This window comes from Seriola aureovittata, chromosome 3 (genome assembly GCF_021018895.1).
Source record: "Seriola aureovittata isolate HTS-2021-v1 ecotype China chromosome 3, ASM2101889v1, whole genome shotgun sequence".
NCBI lineage: Eukaryota > Metazoa > Chordata > Actinopteri > Carangiformes > Carangidae > Seriola > Seriola aureovittata.
In genome coordinates, this window is record NC_079366.1 from 26,655,890 (window position 1) to 26,674,942 (window position 19,053).

The following is a 19,053-nucleotide window of genomic DNA, read 5'->3' on the forward strand; positions in this document are numbered from 1 at the left end:
AAGTTCTCAAGGTTGGCCTAAAGGATATTTTTAATTGGGTTATTAAAGAATAATGACCAAGATATCCACAAATCAAAACATTTTATAGCTGAAAAATGCTTTCTGGCAGATAAGCTATTTAATGACAACCCCATTTCTAAAATTACCTGACATTATATTTGACATTTCTGTTCTATAATTTCTTGTTACTTATTGGCCTCCTTTCTTCCTTTCTTTTGAAGTCATATGATGATGTAACGTTGGCAGATTGGACAAATTGGTGGAAAATATGAGCTGTGTCAGTGTATCAGTCGAGGCTCTCGTCTTCAGCGGTGGTGTTCTGCAATTTTAAGAAGTCTAGATTTACAAAAAGTCAGTGAGTGATGGTAAACTGGATAGATATTGGACTAACAGATGACTGAGGAAGTTCTGGGCAGCTCTCAGGTGTAAAAATTTTGTAACAGTGTGAATGAGACGCAGGGTGTTACTGAAAAACACGTGCGTGTGCTGTGTCAACTTTCCCAGCAGCTGTCAAGCATTTCCCTGCAGGTTTGGTCCATTTTACTGCAGAGTTTTCCGCCTTTGGTTTCCTCCTGTGAGATTTTTTTTTTTCCTTTGAAGCAGATATCTGGATCTTGAGTCATTCGGTCTAACAGGACCTTACGAGTTGAGTCATGGACCAGAGTAGCTTTTTGTCTCATGCTTCATCCAGAGTATCATACCGCGATGGGTGGAAAACTACTGCAAAATCTCCTTCGGCCCGTCAGTGAAGGCGGACCGCAGAAATGTAGAGGATCACAATAACAAACCCACATCATAATGCTTCTCAGAGGTTTCTCCCTCACGAACACAGCAACAACTGAAATTCCCGACACAGCATTTGACCCTCGTGGACTAACGCTGGTCTACAGCTAAATCTAAAAGGAGTAAACCTGGTCTATATTTTCAACAGAATGTTTTACAAGGAAACTCCACAGATTTTAATCTTTATATTTTAAGAAAGTAAACACACTCTTAAAACTTTGTGCATAGCTGTGAAAGTAAAATGTACAGACCGAGGAGAGTTCATTGGCGTTATGGGTCACATGCAAAGCAGATCATTGGTTATATCTCTCGCTTTCATCTATTCGTTCCCAGCTCACTCAGCTACTGACTGATCATTTGATACATCATGATAGGCCTTTGTCACAGCAGACATTTTGACTCTTCATAGAGGGAAAAGCACATGTGTTACTAATAATATTAAGGATCGCTCTGCTGCATTCAAGGTCCCAGTAAGACGTGACGGTGCCAGGACCCTGAAACTGAAGCGACTAAAAGAAATTCAGCCGTCATGGATTCCTACTGCGACATACATTCTTTATATTTAAGTGTATCATATAATATTTTGGTTTACTTTGGTTACTTAAACACCAATACCATAATTCATTTATGTTTGATATATTGAATAATATATATATATACTGTATTAGATTACATCAGATAAAACAAAATACAGTTTGGCATCTAATCCGATATTGCAGTAGCAAAAGTGTATATAGAGATGTTTAAGATAAAGTACTGTATAGGAATAATTAATTAACTGGTTGGGATATGACATATATATATATATATATATATATATATGTATATGTCTGTGATGACCACATGATGTCAGTGTTTGTCATGTACAGTATGAACAGAGCTAATAGACAGTATGTACAGTATAAGGGTTTTGTTGTATAAATTATAAACACCAAGCACTTTTATATTATGTCCAGTGTAAAGAGACAATGTGTGAAGTTTAATGTGGTCAGAGTTAGATAAAATCAGAGAAATATTGATAACGCAGCAGCAGTAGTGCAGTAACCGCAGTGCAATTTCTTTGTTTATTTGACTGTTGAACTGCTGACTTAAGTTTTAATGTTATTATTACTCCAATAGTTAGTTTTTCATTATCAGTATTTTTGGTTGTGAGTAACATTGGTTTATCTATGTGCCCCTGCCTCAGGGTGGTTTAGGTTCCTGCCTTCCTGTTTTATGGGGGTACAGGTGTGTGTGAGGGTTAAAGGTGTGACAAGTACGTGTAAGTAAGTAAGTGGAATGTGCTAAGAAATCGGGTTTATAAAAACTAAAATCTATACGGATACAACAATATTTCAATCTAAACTCTAGTGAGCTGTATCAATCAAAATGTGTTGGTTCAAGGAAGTCAGAGTCTGTCTACTTTGAACTGATGTTAAGCAGCCACTCCACACTAATTGATTTATTTTTTGTTTACTGCCAAAAATACACTGGCTGTTTCCCTCCTTAATACGCTTCACTCACTGGGAGCCACAGTACAGTATTTAACCGCTTTAGTAGTGTGTCAAAAGATCTGACTGTAGCTGTGACTAATGTTGCTGGAACGATTTCACAATAATTCAAAACTTATTTTTAGAAAAGCAGACAACTGAAATTATAGTTGAGCTGTCTATTAAAGTGTAAAGCAGACATTTTTATGGAGAACATTTTAATGTGGTGTTTCTTACACAGTCACACTGATTTGCCATCACCTCAGATATTCCCCTGCTTTTCACTGATGTCAGTAGCAGATTGATGCAAAACCATTTTATTTACCCGACTGGTCAATGTCCCGCTGTGAGAGACAGTCCGTGCGGTTGTTTTGGTTCCCGGGTAGCAGACGTGTGTCTTATCCAACGGGTCAGACTTGTCTCGGTCCACTGTGAGTGCAGGACTTCCTGCAGCGGTTAACACCCACAAGACACCTGTGGATCTCTGTCAGGGAGAGAGAGAGAGAGGGAGAGAGAGCATGTGAGGATTATGGGAGGCATAGAGCAAAAAGAAAAGGGTTCGCAAATTCCTAAAAGCTTCCAGTCCTCTGCGTCAGAGCCCTTCGAAAAGGTTCAGTGAGATGAATTGAGTCACTGAATGATTAACTATCCTGTTTGTGAATGTTTGAGATTTTTGACAAACAGAGAGCTGTCCCCCTAAGTGAAAAAGATATTTTCAATTTTTATTGTACTCCACTGTAGAAAAATGTAATAAACAGCCAGCAGAAGCTTTACAGAAGCAGAAGTGTTGATCTTATGAGCAGTACAGAAGCCTGCAAAGGCCATGCTCGCAAATATTTTTTATATTTCATTATCTCGATGTGATAACAGAGCTTTATTATCTCGAGATAAAGGAGGCAAAGTTAGTGACTAACAGCCAATGAGCCGGATCGTAACCTTATTAGTTGGACGACTGGCAGAGTGAAAGAGAGTGAATAATGATTATAAAATTAATTATTAATGTTGCTCTGTATCTGGTAGATGTGTGAATGAGCAGTGTTTGCTAACAACCCCTATAAACTTTATGAGGTGAAGATATATCTCTGCTGTGTTCATAACTTGTTGCAGTGCTGCCAAGTGGCCAAAAAGATAAATGAATGCCGGTTTTAAGCATCAATCCAACAACAAACAAAAATTAAAAGTCAAAAACACACTGAAAGCTACATTGTCATATCTTGAGGAGAAGAAGTTAAAGATCCAATGATCACATAAGAGCTCGTAACATTTTGGGAACTGTGTTATTTGTGATACTCGGCACATGGAGTCAGAGAAGGATCCTGAAAGCCACTTCGTTTGTGAACCTGGTCGTCTCTCCGCAGGTGGGCAGCAGTAACCAGCAGCCATGCTGTCGTTGGACGAGCCGCTGGACTTGAAGCTTCCCTCCGGACGGACAGACGGTCCAGTGAGATTAGGAAAGAGGGCTTGTCCTTCCTCTATCTGTGCCCCTCTTAGCACCACGCGACCACGCCTGCTATGTACGACCTTTCCTTCACCACCCTCCTCCCCAGGTAAGGTTGTTCAAGAACATATTTTTGGCAAACTCTCCGTCTCCCCACCTTCTGATCTACAAGCACATGCCTTTGCTAACGTCATGTTGCAGTGCAGACTGTCACTGTGATAATCCGTTTATTATACTATTGCATTATCTGTTCTCACTTTCCCACTAACTTAATATTGTAAATCCAATGAATGGTAGATCTCTCTCCTCAAACAGACATACATTGTCCCCAGATTTTAGAGTGTGGCTCTTAACAAGAGGAGCGTGACACTGACATGAAGCGACCTCAAAGAAAAACCACAACATGGCTTCTGTAACAGTCTGAATGTTCTGTTGAACTAACATCATACTTGAAATTTCTGATAGTGTGCAGGCTTTGCAGTCGATGTGTTTTCTCTGGTTCTGTGTACCCACATGTGACTCTGCTGATGTTCCCAAATAGAGGCTCAGGGACACCAACATGCCCAACAGACTGTGCACGTGAAGCCATATTAATCACTATTCTTTATTTTAGCACCCAATCAATTGACTATGTTGAATTTTGAAGGGGTTGTCATCATCCATCCATGTTATTTTAATGTAAAGCGTAGCTGCACAGTGTTGGGTTAGGGTTAGGATGTTGATCCAGGTATTCTTGTGGAGCCAAAAACCATCTCAGTGTAGTTTTACATCTCCTCTCTGAGGCAAACACTCAGAGAAACCAAATCCTACAAGGTTGGATGGTGGGGTCAGGTGGGCGGGGCTTGAGGCATGGCTGAGGGCGGTGACTGCTTTGTTGTGACATCACAAAGATACAGAAGTGCTGACAGCTCATTTTTAGACTCAGTGTCTGAATACAGGCTGTGTGTATTTCTCTGTGGACTGAGCGCTTTGATACTTTCACAGTATTAATATTGAACCTAGAGCTGCTTTATAATCAAAGAAGACATGGAAATCTCACTTTATACAATATGGGACACATAAAGAAATCCCATTATAACTCTGTTTTAACCTCCAGATTCCCAGTCTTCCCCTCATGAACGACCCGGGTCCTGCTTCACTCCTCCGGCTATGGACCTCAGCCTGTCCCCGTCCTCCCGCCACGCCTCGTCCCTCTCCCCGTCGCCTTCCTCCCCTTCCTCCCCCTCCCCTTCTTCACCCCTGGAGTCCCCTCACAGCAGCAGCAGCCCTCAGCCACATCTATTCTCGCGGGTGAGTCCGAGTGTTCATGCAATGACACGACTGCTTCAATGTGACATTCATCATCCAATCATAGTTATTTTGTGCAAACTTTGTATTTTGCTCATGTGCGTCACTATCAGGTTTGATAGTGATCGATACAGTTTGTCATTTGCCGGTTTTAAAGTGGATTTTTAGATTTGATTTTGATTCCCACTCAGCTCAGAGACTAACCACCTCTTGGCTTGACGATGTGATAACAAGGAGACCTGTGACGTGTTTCACAAAACCACTAACGAGAACACTAATGTGAGCACACTTGAGGGAAAACTGTTCTGTGCAGGTGTGCATCTTCATGTAATCAGTTAATCTTGTGTTCAGGCATGACCGCGATCCTCTCAGAATAATCCAGCCAGGGACTGATTGTGACTGAATGTGCTCCACTCTTCTTCCACTGAATTTAATTGAATTGGGATCCTGGGAGTGAATCTAATTTGTTGGTGCAACGTTTGCACACAGCACACAGCCAGTCCAGTAACTGTCTAAATCAAATTTGAGCCTTAATTGAATGTTAAAACATCAAACACACAAGCCTCTTTGTCACGAGCATCAAAATCTTTCCTCTTGGCCCAGACTCATCTTTTAACCCGGAGAGTTAAAATTGTCTTATACATTAAAGGTGGACTGTGAGAAGCATTCATTACGCCCTTTAGATGTACTCAGTGGGTTCCTCAAAGATGTCTTTGATACTGTAGCAGCAGCTGTTTGTCCATAATAACTCACTTAGCCGACCAGTGTGAATTTCCCTTCTAATTTTAAACACAGAACCTCCTCCCTTCTTTAAAACACCTTGATTTCATCACTTTATCAGTAAATACAGAACAACTTGGGGTTTTTTTTAACCACAGACAGCAGCATTTAGCCCAGCTGTACAGAATTTAAACAATTTTAACAATATTAATCAGATCCTACAACTCTAGCAACAGTGATAGTCCTCCAACTAAACAAGATAAACAATATTTCAAGAGCAGAGACAGTAGATTTAACAGCAGCAGGGTTCAATACAAGCGCCACTTCTTTTCTCCCTGGTCAGGGTGGAGCCTCTGACTTTTATGTTAGTCTATTTTTACTTCTTCGCCAGTGTTATCCTGACATTTTTCTGCTAAGAGCTAATGAACTAAAAAGTCTTGTCACTTTAAAAGTTGGAATGTTTTTTTTACTGTATGTCTCAAAAATCAAGTCGAGCAAGTTGCTTAAAAAGGTATAACCCACGACACATCGTGCCCGTGTGTCTTTCTATGAACAAACTAGGGCAAAGTACGGCAGTGCTACTAAATGTGTTTCAAGGTGCAGTAGGGTGCTCCGGGCAAATGTGTCCCCCAAATATTTCAGTAATCCAACACATTTTCATCAGCTTAATCCAGATGTATCTCTCCTTCCATGTGTTTGTACTTATGCTACATTCGTGCAAAACTGGAGGAATGGGAAGAAAGGGAAAACTCCCTTGTTACTATTCATGCCTTATTCCAAGAATGTTACCCCAACAATTATCCTTGTAGTGATGCATATCCTGTCCCAAATATCCTGTTGTTGTTGATATTTGCAGCAGGTAATTTACAAGTAAAATCAGGTACAAGGAAACATTACGTAGCTTCTTTTAAATTAGCTGCATTGGTTGTATTGGTGTTAAAATTGGACTTAATGTAGATGCTAAGGGTGGTGGCTTTGCAGCCATGTTGCCATGTTGTCAGAAATCCCAAATATCTTCAACTTGGCATTACAAGCCGGGGGTCGGTATGAACGGTTTCCCCACTTGGCGTCTGGTGCAGTCTGAATCATATGATGTGATGTGATTTCTTGGCTGCTGTGTGACATTTTTCCTCCTCCTCTCTTTCAGGAAGCAGCTCGTCATTCAGGTTTGGAGGGCGGAGCTTCACCGCACGGTTATCCGTTTTACCTGCCGATTGGAAGCCCACCGAGGGGCTACAGCTTTCCCTCCATGTTCATCGGTCAGAACAGAGAGAAGCAAGTTTCACCAGAGCCCTCGCTGGACGGTCAGCTGGCCTGCCGCTGGATGAAGGTAAATGTGATTATTAAGACAAAAACAAAAATAAATAAATGCACAGTGATGAGTTTGTATCAGTATTAAGATTATATTTATTACATCACAAAATTGAACTGTGCGAACAGTGTGTTTGACCACATGAGGGTGGTAGAAATGAATACTACTCTGACTACCATGTGGTGGCTGAACTCAGTGTAATGATCGGTCGACAGAAAACAACAGCGATAGTAAAGGATGAACATGACCAAAGGTTATAATATTAAAGGTTGCTGAAAGGATTATTTGAAAACAATTATTTCACTATATTAATCATACTAGTCATTTATCAAGCAACAAAAAGCCAAACAGTCACGTGTTCATTCATATGAAGTGTGAGGATTTTCCACTTCTCTCAAACAAACACCCCCAAATAAATATTAAATAAAAAAAGTAAAATATAAAAGAACCATGGTATAAGGAAACAAGAGGGTCTGGATTTACAGTTCAGTAAGATATCAAATGGTTTTGTATATGTTGGGTAATCTCTCCCCCCTTCACTATCCTGCAGTGCCACCTGCTGTTCGACTCGCTGCAGGACTTAGTGGATCACATCAACGACTTCCACGTCAAACCTGAAAAGGATTCTGGGTATTGCTGCCATTGGGAGGGTTGTGCTCGAAACGGAAGGGGCTTCAATGCCAGGTGTGTTGTCACTCATAACTGAAATGTCACACATGTTACAAAAGCAGGTAAACTAATGTAAAACAAATATCCTGCTTGGAATGGGCGTGGAGGCCCTTTCACCTCCTGTGTACACACATTGTAAACACACAGGCTGTCCTGTGCTGCCTTTGAATCAAATATTAAACATTTCAATAGAAGAGGGTTGTGTGAAAATTGGTCAATAATAATAATAGTAATAATAATAGTTTAATTTAATAATGTATATTAAAAAAAAGTGATTATATCACATTTTCTGAAGGATACTGATTTTGTAAATCTGAGGGGCCACAGTAATATAAAGATACAGTCTGGGGCCAGGTCATGAAGTACGAGCGTCGGACAAACACTCATTTGATTCAATTTACATTCATATAAAATATAGAACAGCAGACACATCCTCACATTTCTGAAGCTGTAACCAGGCTTCTTCTTACGTGGTACATGATTCAAAATTTGTTGAATTCCAAAATGGTCATTCATTTACGTTTTGTCAGTTAACTTATGAATTAATCGACTAATTTCAGCACTGTAGGTGAGTCAAACATAACCCCTTAACCTCTTATATTTCTGCTTAAGTAGCTCTAAGCTCCTATTTCTTATCTCACGCTGTCTTGACAGTGTCGTATACTGTATATTATATATCTAATTTTTTCCTGATGTTTACATTGAGATAAATATATTTTAACAACTGCTTCATTATATAAAAATGGAAATAAATATCATTTTAAACACTTTCGTCCCAGATGTAGCCTGAAATATTTAGTTTCCTTGGAAACTTTGGTATCGTCACTGACATTTAAAGGGCCGCTGTGTTAGGATTAGTGACATCTAGTGAGGCTGTAGATTGCAAACAAATGAACACCTGTGTCCTCACCCAAGTGTCAGAGAACAAACAGTGGCCTTCCGGTAAAGTAAAAAGGCATCATAAGGATGTTTGCTGCAGACAGAGCGGTGATTGAGGACATGATGTTTGCTGATATATTATGTTGCAGTTCTGGCAGCTTGTATTATGTAACTAGTAATTCAGGTATCAGCAGCCACATCCTCAGAAAACATTTCTACATGTTGTGCGTGCGTGTGTGCGTGCGTGTGTGTGCATTTTGTAAACCAAATTCCCTTCATTGTGTGTTTGTTTTTGTTATTTTTTCTAGATATAAAATGCTGATTCACATCCGCACACACACCAATGAGAAGCCGCACCACTGTCCCACCTGTAACAAGAGCTTCTCTCGTCTGGAGAACCTGAAGATACACACTCGCTCACACACAGGTGAGTTCACAGTGAAACGATCCAAGCAGGCGACTTTAAAGTATAACTGAGGTGATATTCTATATTTATGCTATTACCAACAAATCTGAACAAAAACCAAACCTGAATTGATCTGCTTAACAAGTATTGTACCATAGAGCTCAGTTCATAAACTATTAGGACACATCAGTGAGCCACGCAATTAAACTAGGTGACATGTACACATACACCGTCCTGCTGCTGTAGATATTCACTAGACTACAACATCGAACCTGTGGCTGAAAATCATCCTCAACAAATGCGTGTAGACGTGACTGGCTCAATGGTTGAACAAAAACCTACGTCTGTAGCTCCCTGTGACCAAAGTGATGCTGGTAATTGAGAGAGCATAGCCTCCGCCTGCTCGTGATCGGTTTTCTCTCTACCATGGAAATGTTCAAACTGGTGGCGTGCATTATTTTGTATGATTTTTCACTACAAGAATAAAACAGACTAGGAATCTGGGTGGGCACCCAGTCCGTGACTGTTAACAGTCTCTTGCACATTGGACCTTAATCTTTAGCCTGATGCTTAGTGTGGACCATGAGAGTGATATGTGGTATGGTAATCTGCCAACTTTTGCCTTCAAGTTCAGCACAAAAAGCCTGCGGGTAAACTTCTGTGTTGTCCCTGTCATAAAACAATGTAACATGATAGGGGTCGCAGTGTTATGCTGTTTACGTGCAGAATGTAGTTGTAGTTTCAACAACTGAGACTGAGAAGTTTGAGTTTCAATATTTTCAGCATCAGCCTTAAGCCTAAAATTTTTAAAGTGGTGAGCAAGGTGCTTCTCCCACTTTGTACAATCACATCCTGGGATGTCAGGGTTATTTCCCATTGCTGTTTTGACTGACTTTGGCATTCCCTCCATAACGGCCTTCCTAAACACAGACTGCTGCAAAGGATCAGATCCTGGGTGTGTGCCCGTAGTGTCAGACCACTGAGACTTGCTTCTAATCAGGAAAGAGGGAACATCTTCGTCCTCTTTAAGTTTTAACACTGGGGAGTGTACTGCCCCCTGTGGAACAGGATATTTTGCCCTCATGGCATCTCCTACCTCTGTGGCATGTCTAAGGAAAGGTTCTTCCTGGCCAAGATTGAGTGTTTTACTCATGTTTTCAACTTGTGCAACCTCAAACTCACCAACCTGTCTGCCCAACAGTGCCCTCCAGTCTCCCATTGCCAGTGTATGTCCCATGGTTAGTTGGCAAAATTTATTCACCCATGGCCCACCTCCTTCTGTAGGTGGGGGCATTTTATCCAACATACAATTCATGTCGGTAAAGGAAAAGGGTTGATACACTCTCCTTCCCTGGCCTCCGTCCAATAACGGAGCCTGCATTGCTGGGGATCCTGGCCTGCTATGTGAGGGTCGCCTTGACCTTAAGTCATAACTACTTGTAGGGTCTGTCTGCGCTCTCCTCCTTCTACCTCTAGTGAACACCCCCTTGGCTTTAAGATAAAATTGTTAACCTTCATCATTGGTGCTGCTGTTCACCTGCTCACCCACTTCTCCCCCTGAAATGTCATCTTGCAGCTCTCTATCCTCTACACATGACCTCTGTGCTTGGTTTAGACTAAGCTGATCAAGGGACTCATGTATGGCCTGTACCTGTTCCTCTAACGTACATATCTCCTCCTCTGTGTTAGATGAAACCCTGGCTGAGGCCCCTGCTGATGTCCCCTCCCTTTGCATCATGGTGCTAAAAGCTGCACTGCCTCCCTTACCTGCTTTAGGTGTGAGTTTAACGCTTTTCCTGGTCATTTATGTCCCTGACAAGTGGGGTGTGCTTTCTTTTGGAACACGCTAGGTGCTTTGCTCTCATGCTGTTCAAGGTCTGTACTAGCCTCCTTCTCAAGCTTATCAAACATGCAGAGCAGGCCGCTCCCAGCGCCTTCTTCTAATCTTTTATCAGCTTGCAACTCTTTCCACAACTCATCACACTTTTGGCCCAATTGCTGTCTTTTATCTCCAACTTCTCCAAAAAATCACACCAATGGGGACTCTAACCCCATATCTTCAGTCTCTTGGATCACTACCGGATACCTTCAATATGAAATTTCTTACAGTAGCTTAGGAATAAGAGCTCACCCTCCTCACGTCGCGGGGAGTAATAACAAAAAATACTCTAAACACTTCTGCGATAAACTGTCCTGCATTACCGCTTCACACTCGCTTCCTTGATCCTTTAAACGACCTACTTACTCCACTACTGTCTCTTAATAGCGAGCTCCGGGGACTTTAGGGCTATTAACCCTGGGACTCCAACCCTTTAACAATGGGACTTTAACCCTTTATCTGCCTCACCCTTTAAGTATCTCGGCCCTCTCCTGGTGCCCCCGATACAAACCCTTTAATGCCCCGGACCTTTGTCACATACGGTTCTAAGTACACCTGTAGAGTGTCACGTCACATGAGCGTCCTAGCCAGGCATAAGAGTTCCAGACTAACCTCAGGGAAATATAGCTGCAGCCAACTTCAATAAAACTATTTTAAATGGCAAATTCGACTCACCTAGGGAGATTCCCTCCTCATCAGACTATTAAGCCCTGGTGGGTTGCTCTATCAATCTCCCAGGAGGCACCTCAGGCAGTGACCCCCTAACCCTTCCCCCACCGCGGTATCAACGATCTCTTTTCCCTGGCTCACCGCTGTTTTACAGACAATGTAGACACATAGCACAGCGTTACATTTTAGAAATGTTCAATGCGCAGCTCTTCGTTCAAACAGGCGTCTGCTTACCCTTTAATGCGAGGCCTCGATCGCTGCTTCTGTGTCCGGGTTGTCTGTGTCAGAGTAAAACAAACTTAGACTTACAAATTGGTCCCAAAAATGATTAAAATCCTGCCTTCATCACGTCGGGGTCACCAAACTGTTGAGTTCGTCACCTGAACTCGCGTGTTGGAGGAAACAGGACACTCATTCAAAGTTCAAATCCCAGCATTTATTAAAGCTAACAGCAAAATAGCATTAGAAAAAAGGAATCGTTACAGAGCTCTGGGCCAAACTATCTCTCCCTGACAACAACATGCAGTTGTGCCAGTTCACGAAGTCTGACACACTTCTTCCTGACCCAGTCTTTCATATTCTCACATAGAGAAAAAAGTGATACAATGTGGGTTGAGTCTCTTATCGGTCCATGCCGCTGTCTTCTTTGTTTTGCTCCTCCACGTGTTCTCGGTTTTGTTTCACCTCGTGTTATCTGACTCCCCTACGCGGGACAGCCCTACTGGCGGTGGATCTGTGAGAGATTCACACAAAGAGAGACAATACCCGACGCTATTCCTCGTTTTTTGTCTTACTTCTGTTCCGGGATGTCTGCCATATAAGGAGTTGGCCTTCAAACAATATCATAAGTTCAGTCTGTTCTTCTGTAACGTTGCACAGCAAGTTTTATAAAAAGTCACTTAGTTATAAGCATATTATGGTTACATCAACAATTCACACATTGTTTTATTAAAAGTAATCAACAGATTAAGATGAATTCATCTACAATACTGTCTTTGTCATTATGCAGGTAAATGTCTTTCAACATATAAACTCCACACTACAGAACAAGTCTAACCCTGATAACATCACTGTGACTATGACACATGTCACTCTGATCTCAGAGAGTTGTTTCTCTTCACGTCACGTAGCTTGACTTTAAGTAAAACCCAGAGGAAGGAAATCTGACAATTTCATTGTGTTTGTGGATATTGTGTTTTCTGTTTAATTCCCATGGGTGCTGCCATGGTCAGTTCATCGTTTCCTGTCCTTGATGGCTGCTAATCAGCTCTTCGCACAACTCACCACTTCTAGTAAATTTGGTGGAAAGAATGCACTGCAGGCGGACCTGTGTTGTCTGGCTGATAGGCGATAGCCAGAGTCGAAGGCATACTGTTTTCAGGTTCACCCTCCATCCATCCATCCATCCAAAACGTGAATGTTTAAATGTAAAGAAGGTTTTCTGCAATTCCATTTGCTACCATTTTCTCTTTTTTCTTTTTCTTTTTTTACAAAAAACAACAGCAGCAGATGCCTCTAACATGGGATGATTCCTTGAAAACACGACTCCTATCTTTTCCGTCCCAGTATGTGTCCTCTTTACTGACCAGATCTGCAGGGAGTTATCGATTCTATAAAACTACAGTGATAAGAAAAGGGCATGCATTGCAACATGGACGGGAGTCTTGAAAGCTTATCTAGCTGATGATCAGTGTGTTTACACAGAGTTTGTGCAAATACATGATTCACTTGGGTGGATAACTTTGAAACACAGGAGCGAATTCTTTCAAAGTGCTCATGGCTTGTTTAACCACAGTTTTGGTTCTGATTCCTGTTGTCCCTGAATGTGCGCACAAGACACCATTATGTGTCACACAGACTCTGATAAATGTCTTTTTCTTGTAAACGCGAAACCTTTCTTTTTTGTTATTGTTTGTGGTTCACCAGCCGCTCCCTCTCTCGGATAATCTCCTTTCAGTGCCTGTCAGGGCGAAGTGGAGGATTGTGCTAGTGGTAGGAAACTGCACAAAATTCAGTTTTCAAATCCTGTGATTTATTGTTCCGTTGGGGGTTTCCTTTCCTTTCCTTTCTTTTCTATTCTTTTCAAAACAATGTCACCTCATGGTCCATTTAGTTGCAGTCCTTGGGTTTTGGATCATTTCATGATATTCATCAGCAGGATGACTTTGTCCTGTTAAAGTTTGTCTCTCATGAATAGTGGCCCTGAGAACTCAGTGTCCTGCAACAAGAAAACACATGCAAGTGCACAAAACACGAACAAATTCAGAAAACATCCGAAATACTCACAACAAAAGCAAATACAGAAACGCGCTGCAAGTAGCACAGATGACAACGGAAGTGTTTCCAGGGGACACGAAAAAGTGATGAACCCAGCTGGGACGCGCTTGTTGTTCGGTGCTTTGAGACTTTTGAAGTTAAAAGCATTGAACAATAAGTGCGTCGCTGACGGGTTCATCACTTTTTTGTGTCCCCTGGAAACACCTCCGTTGTTTTGTGAGTATTTGCAGCACATGTGTTGTCAAACTGATGAAGATGTTTTCTGAATTTGTTTGTGTTTTGTGCACTTGCATGTGTTTTCTCAAGTGTTGAGCTCTCAGGGCCACCGTACTCATGAGCACTTTGCTTGTACCACACCTGTGTAATGCGTCAGTCGTTTCATGGAGAGTCTCATGAGGCTATAATGTTTTCTGCTGCACTGTTTTTGGCCGTTAAGAAAATCTTTTCTATCTTTTATTTTGCTCTTATTTCTTTTCCATCTTTATGGAAGTGTGATATCAAATAGCTTGAAGTACTTAATTAAAGTCCTTGTAAAGCAGCAACACAGGATAAATCTTAAGAAAGGTTTAACCTGAAAAATCAAATGGTACAAGTGAGCAAGATCCATTTGTCCTGATCAAAAAAAGCTGCACTGACAACTTCCAGCCGAAACAAGACAGACGTTCATAATTCTGCAGAATTTAAAAATGTTTTATGGCAACATATAAGTGACTGTTGCTTTTCTCACTGTGCCTCTTGTCACCTGCAGTGAAACCTATTCACACCATTGTTCTCTGTTTTTGTTTTTCATTTATACTTTAATCAAGTCATGTATTCATTCTCCCTCCCTCTACTTCCTGTCTCTCCCATCTTCCTTCTGCAGGAGAAAAACCCTACATCTGCCCTTATGAAGGCTGCAGCAAACGTTACTCCAACTCCAGCGACCGCTTCAAACACACCCGCACCCACTACGTTGACAAGCCTTACTACTGCAAGATGGCAGGCTGTCTGAAGCGCTACACAGATCCCAGCTCGCTACGCAAGCACATCAAGGCCCACGGGCACTTTGTCGCCCAGGAGCAAGGTGCTCCGGGCAGGCTGGGGTCAGGGCTGGGCCTGCCCGGGCACCAGAGCGCTGCTGAGCTGCCCTCTGTAGGCGGAGCCCACATCATCATACCCGGGGCTGCCGCAGCTCTTCTTGGGGGTCTCGGGACCTCTTTGCCTCTCTCTGCTTTCTGCCACGCCAGAGCGCTGGGCCACCATGGGGCACCACTCTTCTCTGTTGGAGGCGGTAGCATGGGGCCGCTCGGCCTCTCGGACTCCCCTCTGTTACACTTCGGACTCTCAGCTGCTTCGATGTTAGGGCTGGGAGCTCTGGGAGGTCTGGGGCGGATGGCGGGGAAGGAAATAGAAGGCGAAGAAGAAGAGGAGGAAGGAGAGGAGGGGGAGGTGCTGAACCTGTCTGCAGGGGTGGGGCCCAGGCGTAGTGACCCTTTGTCCTGGGTGGTTGTTCCCCCAAGGGCGCTCCTCCTCAAACCAGCTGTTGTCAGCTAGGATGTGCACTCAGCAATTCAAAAAGAACCAGGGAGTGTGTGTTTGTGGTTTTCTGTGTCTGTGTTTGTGTGCATGTCATGACATACAGAACGTGACTGCAGAGAGTGCTTGTGTGCATGTGAGTGGTCAAAGGTCCCTGTCATCTGCAGAGCCATAAAAACGCATTTCATTCATTCCAGCGCAGAAACAACTGAAGACAGAAAGAAAGACTGAAAAGAAGAGAAGTCTTTGAGTTGAGTGCGCAAAACCCCAGCAAGAGCCTGGAGTGTCACCATGCATGTTTCAGCTGTCTCGCAGTGTAAAGGGTAACTTCACCCAAACTACTAAATATGTGTAATATAGATGCATTTAGCCATGCAGAGATTTTGTCTGCTGAGATTTTGAAATATCCCTCTCAGGTGTCAGCCGAAAACTTAGTTGAAAATGGATGTATTGGATGTATCAATTACTTTCAGATGGATTGCCATGAGATTTTGTACAGACACAGATGATCCCCAGAGAATGAATCCTACTGACTTTGGTGATCCGCTGACTTTTTATCCAGAGCCATCATCAGGTCAACATTTTCATTTCTCCTATTTAGTGATAATTACTAAGTGTTAGCATGCTAACATGCTAATCGAAGATAGTTAACAAGGTAAACATCACACCTGTAACCATCACCATCTTGGCACGGTCGCAGTGAGCATGTAGAACACACTGATGTTAGCATTTAGCTCCAAGCGTCGTGTTGTGACCCTTTAAAATGACATTGCGTTCAACTCCAACAAATCAAGGTGGTGGCAGATGTTCTAGAGGCAGGTATCTCGAAAAACACAGGACAGAAAACAACATCCACCTGTATGGCTTGATACCACACACGTGAGAAAGTATGTGTTATTTGGGTGAACAGATCCTTTAATATTCCTTGATTCCCCCACACCCTCCTCCCGTTCATCTACACCCTGACCTCATGGTCAATAAGCGTTTTCCTAAGCGTTTGTATAAGATGAACTAAACCAGGTCATAAAAAAAGAGCAGGTGCACTAATAATGTTGCAGTTGATATGTTTGACAACCCCCACTCACTGCTGCCACACACCCATGAACCCATGTGTTTACTCCTAGATAAACATAGAAAAGCAGGATTATGGGGCGCAATGGGAAACACAGTCCATACACAATAATTGAATGTAAAATTAATGAGTGTGTTTTTTATTACTACATTAAATGAGTTAAATTTCAGAATAAGATAGCAATCATTAAAAAGTTTGACACAGAATCCCATAAAATGACGACTGACATTAAAATAAAAACATTTGAGGATATTTTAATTCATCTTCATGTGTTTGAGAAGATCATTTTTAGTTTTTGCCGTAGTCATCTACTCACAGAATGGATTCAAACTCTTCACAGTCTGAGTGAACGCTGTATTGTTTTAAAATTTTCTGTGGAATAGATCTGGTGCAACAGGTGACATGTGCAATATGTAAACTTTGATGTCCCCTTACTTTATCGTCGCTCCCGAGCCCAGAGCAAACAAGATTATTGAACGCCTTTCAGGAAACCAAACCTTATGACGTAGTTATCTCCCATTTATTAGTCATAAAACGATCTCAGTGTGCGTTTTTCTTATCTCAGAGACACTTTGATGCATAATTTGTTTTGGGACAATCACGGCACTACGATGTGTGAAGAAAGATTACAATCCACACAGAGCTACCTGTTTGACCATGTGATTTTCAAGTCGCAAGAAGATAGAAGAAAAAAAAACAAAAAAAAACGTGTTGACGTAACTGAATGTAGGTTTGAGGTTAACTCTGTACGCTTGCAGTTTATCTTAGCTAATTGTCTGCTCTACTTATCACTCCAAGACAATGATCTCAACAGGATCAGCCCTGCCTTTTAAACAAGACCAGCTGAGGAACACATTCAACCAGGAACAAAGTAGACAAGGGTGTGTATTAGGCAGTAATGGGTACACATTTGCTTTACATGAATGTTAAAACACGAAAAGGTACATAAGAAGAAGCCAAACAGCGGCTTCAGAACAGTCTCTCAAGTACTTTCAAAGGGGAAATGTTTGACAATGGCCACATGTGGCCTGTATCTTTGTTTGTTGTATCTTGTACTCTTGTTTGCACATTGATTTTATCCTAATCAGTATTTCAAAGGTGTCCAAGTGCCTTGTGTTTCAACTGAAATATATCACACAGTATATTAAAAATATTTACGCAAATGTAAAGTGTATAAATGTTTTTTTTTTCATTACATTTTAGAAAACTGAATTTTAATAACTTGACAACAGATGTGATTTGTACATCAGGGCCACTGCAACACTTTCTAAGAATGTCGCCAGTGTTAATGACTATGACAATGACTAGTATGTCAATAAACACGAACGGATGAAAGAAAATCTACCTTCAATATCTCCTGTTGTCTTCGTGTGTCTTTGTGTCAATGTGTGGATAAAGTTTCATCCCTTTTGACTTATTTTCTAAACAAACAAAACAAAAATAAAGCAAAAAATAAAACTGAGAAAAAGTAATAAATCATGAAAGAGGTGGAAAAATAATGTTGAATCTCACCCATCATGTTGTCAGGTTTATCAAGTTCAATGAAAAGATCTGAGACATGTTGCATAATATTCGCAAAGTGAAATCTCCACTGAAATGTTGGGTTTTACAGTTGAGGCCGGGGGGAAAGAGTGGTGGAGGACAAATACTATCTCTTTATGCAGCATAATAATATAAAACCAATTACAATTATTAATTCATATGTCATCAGAATTTCATGGAAATGGAAACCACACACACACACACGCACAGGGACGCACACAGCTGTCAGAGCTGTTAATCACGTAACCTCAAACTAAACCAATAGCCTCAAACTATTTGGCTGCCTGCTTGCTTCAACAGTTTGTTAAACCCGGCCATTTGTCACCCATGTCTGTTTGTTGATTTATTTGTTTGTTTGTCAGCAGGATTACACGAAAACTACTTAACCGCAAAAAGTACCACTCCTTCATTAAGGGACATGGGCCAGGGCACAGCCCCTTAAGTCTTGGCGTGGATCCATTTAAACTGGCAGATCTAAGAATCTTTTCTTTGGGCTATCATCATTTTTTTTTTAAATATTTTCTTAATATTTTGTCACTTTCTCAGGATAAAGTGTAGTAGTGGATCTTGATGGATAAAATTAGACATAGTTAGTGTTGAGATCTATGAGTTTGTACAATTTGATGGAACTGTTTTTGCCTCTACACAGTGCTGTTCTGCACTGCATCTAAACACACACACACACACACACCATTTTTTACTTCTTATGTTCCAATATGTTAATGTTTAACTGCAGTAAACACTTGGTAAAAAGCTATTAAACTTGATGACTTTTTGGACTGCGGTGGACAGCATGTTATCAGTCATGCCGGCTCTCACTGTTCATGCAAAGGACGCTGTTAATACAGCAGGGACACAGAGCCTCCTCTGAAAGTAATTTGTATGTAGCTGTATAGACTCTGACTAAACCAATATAAAACTCAATAACTTCCTCTTTTGTTAGTTCACTGGTAATAATAGCTGGCAGACAACAAAATAGTGTTAATACATGAGTGATGATTAATCATACTTCCTGGCTGTTGCGGCTTCTCTGTGCTTTCTGCTTCAACTGCAGGAAACCACTGTCTTGTGGTTGGTTCAGTGTAGTCTAGCTACTTTACCAAATGTGCTATTCGTCACACAGATGTTGTAGACTG

The 19,053-nt window shown here is 41.5% G+C and overlaps 1 protein-coding gene across 1 annotated transcript in view; it reads left to right on the plus strand.

Annotated features, from left to right (window-relative positions):
- Positions 1–17,726, plus strand: part of LOC130166408 (zinc finger protein GLIS2-like) — a 31,481-nt gene extending 13,755 nt beyond the window's left edge. The window contains exons 2-7 of the mRNA XM_056371991.1: positions 3,611–3,799; positions 4,787–4,980; positions 6,845–7,027; positions 7,560–7,693; positions 8,866–8,984; positions 14,651–17,726. Coding sequence (XP_056227966.1) covers positions 3,634–3,799; positions 4,787–4,980; positions 6,845–7,027; positions 7,560–7,693; positions 8,866–8,984; positions 14,651–15,321 — 1,467 coding nt within the window. The 5' untranslated portion in view covers positions 3,611–3,633 and the 3' untranslated portion in view covers positions 15,322–17,726. The remainder of the gene's footprint in view (positions 1–3,610; positions 3,800–4,786; positions 4,981–6,844; positions 7,028–7,559; positions 7,694–8,865; positions 8,985–14,650) is intronic.
- The last annotated feature ends 1,327 nt before the right edge of the window (positions 17,727–19,053 follow it).